Raw genomic sequence first — 14,191 nt, 5'->3', positions numbered from 1 at the left:
GATTAAAACCTTCTGTTGCTCCATGTGGGAGCATTCCAACAAGAATTGTTCCTTCTGAAGGTGCTGTTTTCAATGTACGGTTAACAAATTCATCTTTGTCTGCCCAAACCCACAAGTTCTTTTCCTTTTCCATATGCAATTTTTGGATACATTTTAAGACATCCAGGGGTTCAGCTTCTTTTAACCAACTGCCCCACTGCTCACACAGTGCTGCGACCTCAGCCCACTCCAGAGCCAGCCAACTCCAGGGAAGGGCTTCCCATCTGGGAATTTCTGATGCCACTGATTCCTCACATTTACATTTAACAAGTGACATTTTGCTGTGATCTGGCCAGACTGTGCCAGTTTTGTTTTACCAGTGGGCAGGGTCAGCACCAAAGACACAGACTGCAACTGAAGGAATCAGTGTCATTTACTGCAGCTCAAAGCAGCAAAGAATCACAAAAGGAGCAGCTCAGCAATGCACCCAATCATCAGAACCAAAGATTGCTTGCAGAAAGATCCAGCACCATTTACCCTCAGCCTTCACCATCCCCCAGATCCACACAGCAGCTGGGGGAAGCTGTCCCAGCCAAGGGCTGCAGAGCCACTCCTGGACACTGGGAATTCCTGCAGGTGCCTCCAGCCACAGGTGAGGCTCCAACCTCGCTGTGAGAGGGCCCAGCTCTGAGAGTGCTGAGTGAACAAACTGACAGCACTTCTAGTGCAGGAACATCTGGTTTCATCCTCCTCTTGGGTTCCTCCCAAAGCCTGGCCAGGGCTCAAGGAGGGACCAAGAGAGCTGACTTTGATCCTTCAGCCCCTAAGAAGGCCAGATGTCAGATTTCATGGCCCTGTCTGGCTTGCAAATACAAAAAGACCAATACATGTGTCACTGAGGAGTGGCTACATCCATCACAATGCTAATGACCATGCATATTTAATCAGTGAGCAGATACAAAGATAACCTTTGGTTGGAAGGTTCATCCAGAAGTCACCTTTGGCTCACGGCCTGCTGCTCAGGCCTCACTCAGGGCTGTTATCCAGGCCTTGGCACTTCAGGGACGTGGTTTAGTGCTGGGCTTGACACTGCTGGGTGAACAGCTGGACTGGATGAGCTCAGAGGTCTTTTCCAACAGAAAGGATGCTGTGATTCCATTATTCTATCCGCTGCATTTAGCTAGGTCTATTTGAGCAGCATTACTTTGCTCCAAAAGTTCCCTCTTGCTCAGCTCCTGTGGCCTGTGGCGGCAGCTCCTTCAGCTCCTGGTGCTAAGCTGCTCATGCTGAACGAGATGACTCGGAGAGTTGAATACAGTCCATGCAATTCCTTCTGGGACACAGAGAGGGGAGGGTGTGGAAACAGGAGCATTGTTTGGTGAGGCCTCCTCTCTGCCCTTCATGCCCTTCAGTGCTTTGAACCAGCCAAGAGGTTTTTCCAAAAGTGCAGTGAAGCAGCTGTTCCTGCTGCTGGCTCTGGCTCTCTCCAGTCTCTGACCTCGCCTGGTTTTGTCCCTCTTGCTGTGCCCTCTCTTCCCCCAGGGCTCAGTGGCTGCTGCCCAGGACTCTGGGACTGGCTCAGATCCAGTGGTCGAGACTCTCCTTTCTTTGCCCTTGGAGCTGCCTGGTCACAGCAGCCTTTTCCATCTGGAAGCTCCCCATGGACAGGGAGTCCCCACCTCTGTTCCTTGCAAAACCTCCAGGAGCCCAGGGCTGCCATCTCAAGTCCCTGCTGGCACTGGGGGCTCCCAGGTGCCTCAGGCTGCTGTGACACCGCTGCACACGGGAGGGAAGAGTGGCAGGGGCTGTGCTGAAAGTCAGCTCCATGTGCTGCTGCTGCTGCTGCTGTGGGGTCATTTGTCCAGCCCTGCCCCAGAGTCAGGGATCAGATCCAGGCCCTGCTGCTGTTTCCTCAGGATCAGCCCCAGTTTGGGTGTTGCTGTCAGGGTCAGCAGGAGTGGTGGCTGGAGCAGCAGGTGCTGACAGTGCCCCAAGCCCTGGGGCTGGAGGGGTCCCTGGGCTGGGCTGGGAGGGAGCTGCCCCTTGTTCTCCCTCTGCCCCAGGCAGAGCTGGGCTGGGCACTGTCGCCCTGATTTTTTAAGACTTTCTAAAGCCTTCTGATGTTTGCATTCTTGTATGAAACTTTCTCACACACTTTTCTGTCAACAACTTATTGTTTGCATTCTTTCATGGAGGAGGAGAAATTTGATGGACTGTTGGTTTGTCCAGTGTCCCTGGAGAGGTGGCACTTTCACCTTCCAATCCTCTGTCACCTTTGGAAATCTATAAATGTAGGAGTCAGAAAATAAACTCTTTTTTTTCCTGTCTGAGAGCAGCAGCGTGTCTGCGTCGTGTTGTCTTGTGTCCTGTAGCGACAGGGCACAAGTGGGGCAGCACAGCCACCAGGGAGCCTGCGAGTCTCTTCCAGCCCTGGCTGCTCAGAGTTTGGGCCTTGGAGCCTCAGGTGGCCAAAGGCAGCTGCTCCTGGTGCCTCTGGGTGTGCCCGTGTTCAGCAGTGCTGCTCCATCAGTCTGTGCCCAGCAGTGGGGAAAAGCCTCAGCCCTGCAGGGCCAGGAGCTGCCGGGCTCTGCCTGAGCAGCTCAGCCAGCAGGAAGGGAGCTGCTCCATACGGGAACCAGGAGCAAAGGGCTGCAGCACCTCGTGCTGGGGCAGAGCCCAAATTCTGAGAGGGAATAACAGAGTTATTCATGTGCATTGGTGTGTCAGCACTGCAGGTGCTGTGCCTGCAAACACAAGGTTCGAGATCTGCAAAAGAATTCTGCAGCTCTTGACTAGATCAGGATGTCAGCAGTGCTGAACTCCAGCACAGTCCAAATGAAACACTTCACACCTCTGCTCATATCTGCTAGATAATTTTCTTCAGGGTATCCATAGAAAAGGAAACAGAGGAGGAGCCTACATTTTCATTGTTTATCAGAAATATTTCTCATTTTGCTGTACATTCCTTTTGTAGGAGTTCTCTGAGTTCTCTGTTAAAAACACTGGACAAAAAAGGAAAGAAAAAAATATGAAAGATAAAACCAAAAAAACAAATGTGTAGTGAAAATCTTTGGTAACTTTGCATTAAGAGGCAACTGATCTTTTTAAGAAGAGAAATCAGTTACTCTGTAAATGTTCTGATGGCATGGATTCATCTTACTGACCTCAGCATCCCTTTTTTAAAACATTCAGGGTTTTGTTTGCAATATTATGTTATTTTAAATTGTGATGGAATCAATAGGAAATTGAAAGATCTATTATGCATTTATGCATTACTGTGTCTTGAGTGTAAAAATATTGCAGTTTGAAATTTGGATTTAAAGTGTTGCAAATGAAAGTTATAAATCCCAATAGATTGTCTGACAGCAGCTTTTCCTAGAGGATGTACAGCACTCCAAGGACTTAATCAGTGGTGTTGGGGGTACTTGGACCTTTGTCCTGTGCCACTCTGAGAATGTCACAGAATGGAACTTCACCTGCCACCAGCCCAGGTCACCCTCTGCCACCAAAGCTCCTTGGACCTTGTGTCCCCCAGGCAGGCACAAAGTGTTTGTGCTGCTCCCCCTTTTGCACAAACCCACAGAGAGCTGGGATTTTTCCAAGTCTCATGTCTGCATTGGGCCGAATTCCTAGAGAAGCAGCAGCCCATCCCAATGAATATGGCGAGTTATGTGGATGGTTGTGAGCTCCACTTCCTGCCTAGAAATCCTGAAACTGTTCTGAATGCTGCTCCTTCAGCTCTGGGACACCTTCTCACACAGAGTAGGGAAAAAATCCCCTGGCCACGAGTTAAATGGTGAGTTATGCTAAAGTTACTGCACTGTGGGAAACCCCTATCCATCCATATCCTATTAATATATCCATACCTGGGGGTGTGCCTGGTTTTGTCTTGTATACAAAGGAAGGAGTGTGCAAGCAACATGACTGACACTTTCACTGTCCATGTTCATGCCATACCCATGGGTACAGAGACATTATGGAAACCCAGGCACACACAGAGCCTTCTGTCCATGGATGCACAGACATCCAAGAGTCTCTGGCACACACAGACCCTTCTGTCCATGGATACAGAGACATCCAAGAGCCCCTGGCACACACAGACCCTTCAGTCCATGGATGCACAGACATCCAAGAGCCCCTGGCACACACAGACCCTTCTGTAACTGGATACAGAGACATCCAAGAGCCCCTGGCATACACAGACCCTTCTGTCCATGGATACAGAGACATCCAAGAGCCCCTGGCACACACAGAGCCTTCTGTCCATGGATGCACAGACATCCAAGAGCCCCTGGCACACACAGACCCTTCTGTCCATGGATACAGAGACATCCAAGAGCCCCTGGCACACACAGAACCTTCTGTCTCTGGAGGATGGAGCGTGGTGGGTGGGGGCGGTTGGTGGGCAGCGAGTCCCAGACAGCAGGCCAGACCTGGCTCCAGCCCTGCCAGGCCCTGCCAAGGCTCAGTACCAGCTCCTCTGGAATGGGAAAGCCCTTCAGCATTGTCCCTGCCCAGAGGGGCAGTGCTGGCCTGGCAGCACAGGTTGTTTTCCCCTCAGGCTGCAGGAGATGAGAACACACCACTTGCCAGCACTGAGTGCGAGGCACAGCTGCGGGTGCTCCCCATGAACCTCAGCTCTGGGAGCACTGTCTGCCCCAAGCTCCAGGGGCTGCAGTGGGAGCCCAGCTGGGCTCTGCCCCGGGGCCATCCTGCAGGGACAGCTGGAAACAGGGAGCATTCAGCTGCCACAAACAGCCAAGCCAGGGCTGCAGGGCAGCTGCTCCAGCCCGGACTGCACTGCTGTGTGCTGTGCTCTGGGGCTGGGGCTCCCCACACAGGGGACTGGACTGGTGTGCCAGAGGAGACAGAGAAGCTTCAGCTTCAGCCTCACTGAGGTGGCTGTGTGGGCTGGGAAGAGTGGGGAGGCTCAAGGGGATTCACAGAGCTCATCCTGCTGCAAGGATGAAGAAAAGGGAGTGGGAACTCAGCAGTGAGGAGAGCTGAGGGCTGGAGAGTGGCTCTGAATGACACTAAAATCCCACTGGACCTCTGAGACATTGCTGCTCCTCAGCCAGTGACAGCACGAGTCCCTAAGCCTGGGGCTCGGCCTTCCTTGTGGTCAGGGGCAACACGGAAGGCCAGCAAGTAAAGGAGACTGTGATGGGCTGGGAATTCACTGGGGGAAAAAAGGGAGCAGTTGAGAAGTAAAAGGCAGGTGGGGGAGAGAACTGTTCAGAGAAGGGCTGAGCTACATCTTGAGCAAGCTGAAAAACGTCATTTGGAGTCATTCCAGATTGATTTGATTTCAGAAGGTATTGAACAATTTTAATTTTTGGGAGGTGTCATGTTTTCCCTTGGAGGTGTCCACGCTGCAAACTTGAGCTGCGTTGTCAAAATGCTCAAGCAAGTCTGTGCTGCAGGTGACACCATTTCTTCTTTGGCTGATTCCAGCCCGGTGCTGAGCTCCAGCAGAGCCCTGCCAGAGCCCAGAGCATCCTCAGCATCTGCAGAGCCTGGCTGCAAGGAGAGAAAGCAGAAACTGCCCGTCAGCTGAGGGCTCCTGTCCCCTTGTCCCAGCTGCCCGCAGTGCCCAGGCCGTGCTGGCTGTGCCCAGAGCTGTGCCCAGAGCTGCCCATCAGTGCTGTCTTTGGGAGCAGGGCAGGAGGGCAGGACATGTGCCCAGCCTGCAGCCAGCCATGGCACATCCACCTGCTCAGCAGCTGCCCAGAGCAGGATGCTCCTGTGCTCGCTGCCATCTCCCAAAAGCTCTGATCCCACCCTGCCAAGCAGACGGGCACCCACCTCACGCCATCCACGGCTGGAAGAAAAGCTGGTCCCAAACGATGTCCTCAGCCTGCTCCAAGGGCACGGCCCATCCACGCTGCAGCTGGTCCCAAGCACTTCCCAATCCAGACTGGACCACCTAGAATGCTTCCTCTAGAAAAAAACAAACAAATTGTTGAAAAGAGGTTAGAGACAAAAAGGGAAAAGAAGAAGAAAGGTCAAAACTCTTAGCTCTGTCAGGGCCTTGAGGAAGGCCCAACCCCTACATGCTAGGGAAAAATCCAGCCATGGGTGAGGGAGGTCCACACTTTCTCTCTTTCCCTCTGCACTGCCCCCCAAAATAACAGTGATCCCAAAGCAAACAAGGGCAGTGGAGCAGCCCAAGCCCTTCCTTGCCTGCACAGCAAAGCAGCCCCTGCACAGGTTCTGGAGTCCCACTTCTGCTCCCACCACGGGGGTTTGTGTCGGGCTGGCTGCCCCAGCCCCAGCCCCAGCCCGGGGCACGGTGGGTGCTGGGGGCTGTTGGCAGGGCCAGGAGCCCACTCCCATTTCGTACCCACTCCAGCCCATCCCACCAGCCCTGCCAAAAAAGCAGCTGGGCAGCTGACTGAAGATTTAGTTCCATCTGCCCCAGCAAAGGGGCAACCTTTGCTTCCCAGCCAGGCTGGGCAATGCCCAAATCTGGGAGCATTTCCCCACATGTGGACTCATCTGCAAACTCCCTGTGGAGTTTGGCTTTGAAGAAGGTGCCACAATCATAGTGCATCACCTTCAACTGCTGGTGGCCAGGTCCAGGGAGAGGTTGTCATCATCATGTCATCCTCGCTGTCTCCTGCAGCAGCAGTCCCACCCGGTACAGCTTCTCCAGGGGCTCCTTCTCTTTCCCTGGGGTGAGACCAGGCCGTCAGGGCTCTGCCCAGGGCCCCAGCTGTCAGGGAACCAGGTCAAGCAAAACCTGCTTGGATGGCAGCCACCAGGGCTGGGCAGAGCAGCTCAGCTCCAGCACAAGGGCTGCGTGTTCCCATCCCATGACCCTGGTGCAGTGACACAGGCTGGGTTCCTTTGCTTCTCATTGCCAAGGCATGTGTGCAGCTGTAACTTACCAGGGCCCTGGATCTAAGTGTGCCTGTGGCTCTCTCCCTTCTTCTAGGGCAGATGAATATCCTGCATCCAAGGATGACAGTACACCTCTTCTAATGAGGGTCTGGCCAAGGGGTGCATGGATAAACACCACCCGATCAGATTTTGGCACTCTGGGGAGAGAAACCAGAAACTGCCCGTCAGCTGGAGAAGGCTCCTGTTGGTTTTGCCCCACTATTCCCTGCCCAGGCCATGCTGGATGCGCTCAGAGCTGGGCCTGAACTTTCCCATCAATTCTTGGTTTTGGGGGAGAGCAGGACATGTGCCACCTCCTCAGCAGCTGCCAGAGCGGGACGCTCCCGAGCCCGCTGCTGTCTCCCAGCACTGGTATTGCACCCATGCCCAGAGAAGAGGATCCACCTGGAGAGAGCCGTTGTGGCAGCGAGAGCTGGCCCCAGCTGAAGTTCCAGCCCCTCCTGAAAGGCATCTTCCCACAGACCATCTCGTGCAGCAGGATGCCCAGGGACCAGATGGTAGCTGGCTCGCCATGGTACCAGCCAAAGCGGGTCCATTCCGGGGGGCTGTATGATGGTGTTCCTGTGGAATACAGATGGAGTTCATCAGGGGGATGCTGCTGCTCCCAGAGCCTGGCCCCAGCATCCCTGGGCGGGCGAGGGCTGCATCAGTGGCACACAGGGTGACCACTGTCCTCTCACCAGCACCTGGGACTGGTGTACAAACTTGGGATTGCAAAAGAAGCCACTGGTGTGGGAAGGGGACAGTGGAAGCCCTGGCTAGGCCTGACCATGACATGCAAAGGAAATACCCACTGCGTGCTGGGGAAAAACCATGCCCTCATTCTCCCTGCCTGCATTGCCCCAAACATATTATAAAGCCAAGACAAACAGGGCAAGTGGAGCAGTCCAAGCCCTTCCTCTTGCCTGCACACAAACTGGCTGGGACACAGGTTCCAACCTCCCTCTCTGCTACCCCCACCCACGGCTGTTTTTGTCAGGCTGGCTGCCCCAGCCCAGCCCCAGTCCTGGGCACAATGGTGGGCAAAGGCTGCCAGCAGGGCTGGAAGCTGGCTCCCCACCCACCCCTGCTCTAAAGCAACTCAGCTGCAGATTCAGTCCCCTGAGTGGCAGCAAAAGGGAGAATCCCCGCTGCCACAGCCAGCTTGGGCTGAGAGATGTTGGGCCATGAGATGCCAGGAGCGGGAGCACAGCCCTGTGTAGGCTCACCTGCAAAGTGAGTGTAGGCTGTGTCTTGCAGGTAGGTGCCACAGCCAAAGTCAATCAGCTTAGCCTGCCCGGTGGCCAGGTCAACCAGGATGTTCGCTGGTTTGATGTCGCGGTGCAGGACCCCGCAGCTGGTGCAGTGCCGCACGGCCTCCAGCACCTGGCGGAACAGCGGCCGTGCCACCTCCTCGCGCAGGAACCCCCGTGCCCGAATGAAATGCAGGAGGTCCTGAGACTGCTCTGGCCGCTGCAGCACCATGACAATGTCGCTGGGGAGCTCAAGCCACTCCAGCAGCTTTACGACACCGGGAAAGCCAGTGGACACCTTGTCCTGCAGCACAACCTCCAGGGGAGCGCTGGTGCCGTCGGGCTGCGGGAGGAGCACGATGCCGTCAGTGGGGCCGATGCCGGGCCAGGGCTGGGCAACCCCTCAGCCAGCCCGGGATGCTCTGCGCCCTGCGCTGGCCCCACGCCCACTCTCCCTCGGGACGTCCTGGCGGCTTCCACCATGCCGGGGCTCAGCTCATCCCCGCCCGGCACGGCCCGGCTTCTCCCGCTGTCCCGGCTCACTCACCAGCTCGCTCCAGTGCCGGATGCGGTTCCGTGGCACCCTTTTGATGGCGACCTGCAAGCCAAGGGGAGCAGCGGGTTCAGCTCAACGCCTGCCCTGCCCAGCCCCATCCTCCTCCTCCTCCTCCTCCTGCGCCCCCTCCTCCTCCGCCCGCCACCGGCCCCGCCGCTCACCGGGGCGCCGTCCGAGAGCCGCGTCGCCGAGCAGACGCTGCCGAATCCGCCGCGCCCCAGCAGGGAACCCAGGCGGTACCGCTCCTGTAGGGCCTCCTGCGCCTTCCCTGCGGGCGAGACGCGGCTGTCAGCGCTCGGCCCGGGGCCAGCAACGGCCCCCGAGCGCCCCTCACCCGCCCCGGCCCGGCCATCCCCCGGCGTTCGGTTTTCGGAACGCGGCACGGGAGGCTCGGGGCCGGCGGCTGCGCTGCCGAGCGGCGGAGCTCGGGCCGGGCAAGCCGCAGCGGAGGCGGCGGGAGAGGCAACGCCGCCTGTGTCCTCCGCGGGCCCCGGGAGGAGCCGGGGCCGGGCTCGGGGTCGGGGCCGGGGCCGGGGCCGGGGCCGGGGCCGGGGCCGGGGCCGGGGCCGGGCCAGGCGGAGCCAAAAGCCGGTGAAGCCGCCCCAGCCCCAGGCATTGACGCCCGCCCAGCACCGCCAGCGCCAGCACGGCCAGAGCCGGGCTGAGGCCAGGCGGCGGCGGGACGGCCGGGGGCGGGCACGGGGCAGCCCCGCCCGGGGCCGGGGGCGGGCCGGGGGCATGGCCCGGCCCGGCACGGGGAGAGGGAGGCGGGGAGAGGAGAGGGACGGCGGGAAAGGGAGAGCGGGAGAGGTACGGGGCGGCGGGAAAGGGAGAGGAGAAGGGAATCTAAAGTTTCTTCTATCGCCGAAGCTGCCGCTGCTGCTGCTGCCGCTGCTGCCGCTGCTGCCGCTGCTGCAACTGAAGCTCCGGGGCCGTTTGTCCCCGTGTCCGTTTGTCCGTTGCCCGCTCGCCCCGCCCCGAGCCCCACGTTCCCCGAGGGCAGCCCCTGAGCCTGTCCAAACACGGGAACTTTGCCGAGTTCAGCCAAGATCCAGAGTCTGGACTCCTGCACAGTGGCTCAGGAATCCCCTCGGTCACTGCTGTGCATTGTCCCTGCTGAGGGTCAAACACTCTCAGAGCGCATTCCCTGAATGCAGAATTTGTACCTGACCCAAGCACTGCACTTACCTCTCCAGCATTGATTTCCAAGAAAAACAGGGGAAGCCAAAGTGTGTCTAGGTCATGGTATCTTAAAATGTCTAAAACTTGCCAACTCATGGATCTTAGAAGTGATCTTAGAAGTGAGATCTGTTTGGAATTAATGGGATGGACAACTAGTGCAAGATGGAAAAGGGGAGCATAAAAACAAATCGAGAAAAACATCTTGAATTGTTTCAATTTTCATTTAATTTCTTAAAAGCTCTTTCATTTTTTCCAGAATCTTCTCCTCAGTCCTGTTTGCTTTTTCCAAGAACCTTTCCCGGAGAACGAGGTGCAGCTTGTGTCACAAGGTGTGCCACCAACTGCAGCTTTCCACACTGTGGGTGCAGCACAACACTTGCAGCAAAGCAGGAGAAATATTTGAAGAATTTGACAGCTTGTTCTTTTCTTTTCCTTGTGGGCTGGGCAGTTGTGCCATTGGTAAGGTTTTCATTGTTACTGTTCTACCCTAAGAAAAGATGACAGGCTACCAAGAACTCTTAGGGAATGCAAGCCTGACTGAATGCAGAGAAAGAAACTCTAGAGCCTGCAGCCAGAAGTGGAGAGGTGTGTGATTATCATTCCAACACCCCCAAGGACATCTTGAAAATGATCTAGAAGATGAAAATGGGCTGACAGGGAGTTTGTTTCTGTCTTCAGTCCAGATTCTTCTACATCTAAAAACAATTCCACAGTCTCCATCTAAATCAAGAGTACAATCAGTTCATGAAAAGCCCCAAAACAAACTGTACCTCTGAGGAGATGACTGAAAGAATCTGAAAAGGGAAAATGCAGGAGAAATGCATTTCTCAGCACTGCAATACTTGCCCACCTGAAACCCTCCTCCATTTCCTCTGCATGCCTGGATCTGTTGGTGTCAGTTCTGTATTCAGTGGTGCCTCCAGCCCTGAATCCCCTCATCTACAGCCTGAGGAACCAGGAGCTCAAGGCTGCAGTGAGGAGACTGATGACTGGACATCTTAGGAAGCATTAAACTGATTGCTAATTTGGGCAAATCACTTGTAATAAAAGTAATCTTTTATAGCTCTTTTGGTTTGGTTCTTTGATTTCCCTGTCGTTTTTCTTTTTAAATATTCTTCCTAAAGCTAGACGATTGTTTCTGCCATCTCTGACTTTGTTTCTCTCCACCTTCCCTGTGGCCACAGACTGTGCCAATGAGGGGCTGCAGTCTCAAAGGTTTTAAAGGAACTAAAGGATCTCCCAGCAAAGTTTTCTGCAGAGATCCCTCTATTCTTGCCTTCTCTGGAGCTGCAGCAGCAATGTCGGTGTGCAGAGCTGGGGCAGATCAGTGCTGGCACAGCAGCTGTGCCCAGCAGCAGCAGCAGCACTTGGTGTTGCCAATGCTGCTGCTGTGGCCCTGCCCCGCTGCCCTGGTGGCCCTGGTGTTGCTGCAGGGCCTGAGTGCTCTCGGGGCCGGGCACAGTCCTGGGGGTGGCAGTGCCGGGGCTGCAGCAGGGACAGGCCATGGGCACTGCTGGGGCAGCACTGACCCTCAGGCCAGGCCCTGGGGCCTCCAGGCTCCTTGCCCAGGCTCTCTCAAGAACACGGCCAGGCCAATGCTCAGCACAGAAAAGCCCCAGGGTGAGCAGCCCCAGGCTGGCCGTGGGCAGGCTGGGGGCAAACAGCATGGCTGGGGCTCTGCAAGGGCCCTGGGGGAGACGGGAAGGAGCAGCAGAGCAGGGGCTGATCCATCCCCAGGGTGCTGCACAGCCCAGGGCAGCGTCCCAGAGCGTCCTCATGGAGCTGCCAACAACATCCCCCCTCTGCAGCCCTGGCCTCTCCCCCAGCTCACAGAGGTGCTGCATCCTTGCAGGCACAGCCACGGCAGCAGTGGCTCAGGAGCCCCTGTTTGCATTGCACAGAGCAGGCAGGAGCACCCCCATGCTGCTGCTGTGGGGACATGAACCTGAGGGAGCACAAATGTCATCAGCCCCTGGGGCCAGGAAGAGCTGGGGGACACCAGGGAAACCACTCAGCTTTGTCCTGGCCTCTGCAGTCAGCCAGAAACTTTGTTCCCATTAGCTGGGAGATTCCTGTCCCACTGCAGACGCTATTGCTCAGAGCCAGGGCTGTCTGTCAGCCACCCCTGAACAGCCCTGAGCATTTCCTTGGCTTCACCTTTGCTTTTTTCCCCCCTTTTTTTGGTACAAATTTCTTCCTGTTGCCCACCCCTGTTCCCTCCCCTGCAAAAAGCCCATCCCTGTTTGCCCTTTCCTCTCTGGCCCCACTCCCCATTGCAGTTCCTGACTTGGCACCATGGGAAGGTCCCTTGGGCAGCAGGATCATCCCCCAGGTGCTGCAGGAATTGTCTGCAGGCTCCTGCAGTGCCTGGTGCTGCTCCCTTGCCAGAGGCACCACAGGCCAGGGGGGCACATCTGGGCTGCTGTGTCTGCCTGTGGGGTCCCTGTTCTGGGCAATGAGGAGGAGCTGCAGAGGCTCTGCAGGACTGACAGGATGGGCTTTGGGCCTGGGAGGAGAAGCTGAGGCACCTGGGCTGCTTGCGCTTCTGAGGAGGAGGCCCAGGGCTCATCGTGCAACTGCTGCAAGGGTGGTTTCAGAGAATCCCAGAATCAGCAAGGTTGGAAAAGTCCTTGGAGATCATCAAGTCCAACCTGTGCCCTGACACCACCTTGTCTCCCCCGGGCCTCCTCTTCTCCAGGATAAACAACCCCAGCTCCCTCAGCCTCTCTTCACAGGATTTTTGCTCCAGACCCTTCACCAGCCTTGTTGCCCTTCTCTGGACACACTCCAGCCCCTCCAATTCTTGCTAAATTTGGGGTCCCAGAACTGGACACAGCACCCGAGGTGCTGCCCAACCAGCGCCCAGCACAGGGGAAGAATTGCTGTCCTGGTCCTGCTGGTGACACCATTGCTGGTCCATAGGAGTGCCAGGGGTTGGATGAGGGAAATGGTTGGGAGGGGGCAGGAGACACAGTCTGATTGACTCTCAGCCATGAAGGGTCTAGATTTTCATAGCTATTCAGTCTGCATTAGAAGGTGCTGGGGGTCAATATCAACTGGACATTGCTGATATCAATCTATAAACAGGAAAAAAATTAAACAGAACACACTGTTCTCTCTGCATTGTTTTCAAGACAGTATATACACTTTGAATACACTTCAGATATCTGTCTAATTAATTAGAGAAAACTTGAAAACTTCTGTTATTCCAAATGGCTTTTCTTCTTTGGGCATGTTGAACAAATGTTTATGAGCTTTTCTCACTGAATTCCTGAACTGAAGAGCTCAAGAAAGAAGAGGCCTTGGGAGTAGGAAAATTCATCATCAACCTCCAAGTGGCTGAGGATCCATCCCCATCAGAGCAGCAATGAACAGCAATGGGCACAGCTTTGTGGCTGCCCCAGCTTTGGGATAGGCCCTGGGCCTGGAGCAGGAGCAGCTCTTGAGGGCCCCAAGGCCGGGGCTTTTGTGCTGCCCTGGGCACATGGGATGGCAGCAGGGGCTGCAGAGCTCTCAGCACCTGAGCCAGAGGGGAGCAGGGCAGCCAGGGAGCCTCCTTTGGCCTTGGCCCAGCACCTTCCACCATGGCTGGGGCAGAGTCCTGTGTGAGCTGCAGCTGCTGCTGTGCCCTTGGCAGGGGCTGAGGCCGTGGGGCCAGTGGCCAGAGCAGCCTGGCCTGAGCAGAGCTGTGGGGCCAGAGCCGGCTGGGCTGGGGAGAGGCCCTTGGTGCTGCCCAGAGCTCAGGGCAGCTGGCAGAGCTTGTAGGGAGCTGGGCTGGGCTCAGAGAGCCTGCCCCAGAAACCATCAGTGTCCATCTCAGCCTGGCTGAGCGTGCAGGGGCAGGACTCAGGCCAGGCCTTGTGGGGCAGGGCCAGCGCCTGTGCAAGGCATTGCAAACAGGCAAGCGTCCCAGAGAGGAGGCTGCTCTGTGCCCTTGGGGGCATGGACAGAGCAGGGAGGGGGCCCAGGACATTTGTCACTGCCAGCCTCTGTCCCCAGGCCTTGGCAGCCCTGGCTGCTGAGCCCAGCTTTGCCCTGGGCTGAGTTTGGCTGTGGCCCAGCTCCATCCTCCTGCGGGGCTCAGGGCCTGTTCCCGGCCATGGCCAGCCCTGGCCGGCCTCTCTGCTGGCCCAGAGGCCGGCAGAGCCCGGGGCAGGGCTGTCTGTGCAGGCCCACAGGTGCCTGGGGCTGTGCAGGAGCTGGCAGAGGCTGCCCAGCAGGGAGGCCATGGGGCACAGAGCCCCAAGGCTGCTGTGGGCAGCACGGCACAGGGGCCGTTCCCAGCCGCAATGCTCCTGGCCTGGGCTGGGCCTGCACAGGGGCTGGGCCACCATGGCTG

General features: G+C 56.7%; 1 protein-coding gene across 1 annotated transcript; it reads right to left on the bottom strand.

The window, feature by feature from the left end:
• Positions 1-5,777: 5,777 nt before the first annotated feature.
• LOC135288465 (serine/threonine-protein kinase pim-1-like) lies at positions 5,778-12,421 on the bottom strand. Its single transcript, XM_064401854.1, has 8 exons — positions 12,343-12,421; positions 8,832-8,938; positions 8,662-8,712; positions 8,091-8,457; positions 7,267-7,443; positions 6,870-7,019; positions 6,536-6,651; positions 5,778-5,919 (listed from the first exon to the last, which is right to left on the bottom strand). The coding sequence occupies exons 1-6, from the start codon at positions 12,419-12,421 to the stop codon at positions 6,913-6,915; spliced, it is 888 nt and encodes a 295-aa protein (XP_064257924.1). The 3' UTR covers positions 5,778-5,919; positions 6,536-6,651; positions 6,870-6,912.
• Between the last annotated feature and the right edge of the window lie 1,770 nt (positions 12,422-14,191).

The sequence above is a fragment of the Passer domesticus genome, chromosome 33 (assembly GCF_036417665.1).
Source record: "Passer domesticus isolate bPasDom1 chromosome 33, bPasDom1.hap1, whole genome shotgun sequence".
In the NCBI taxonomy this organism is placed as follows: Eukaryota; Metazoa; Chordata; class Aves; order Passeriformes; family Passeridae; genus Passer; species Passer domesticus.
This window is presented reverse-complemented; position numbering and strand designations above follow the sequence as displayed.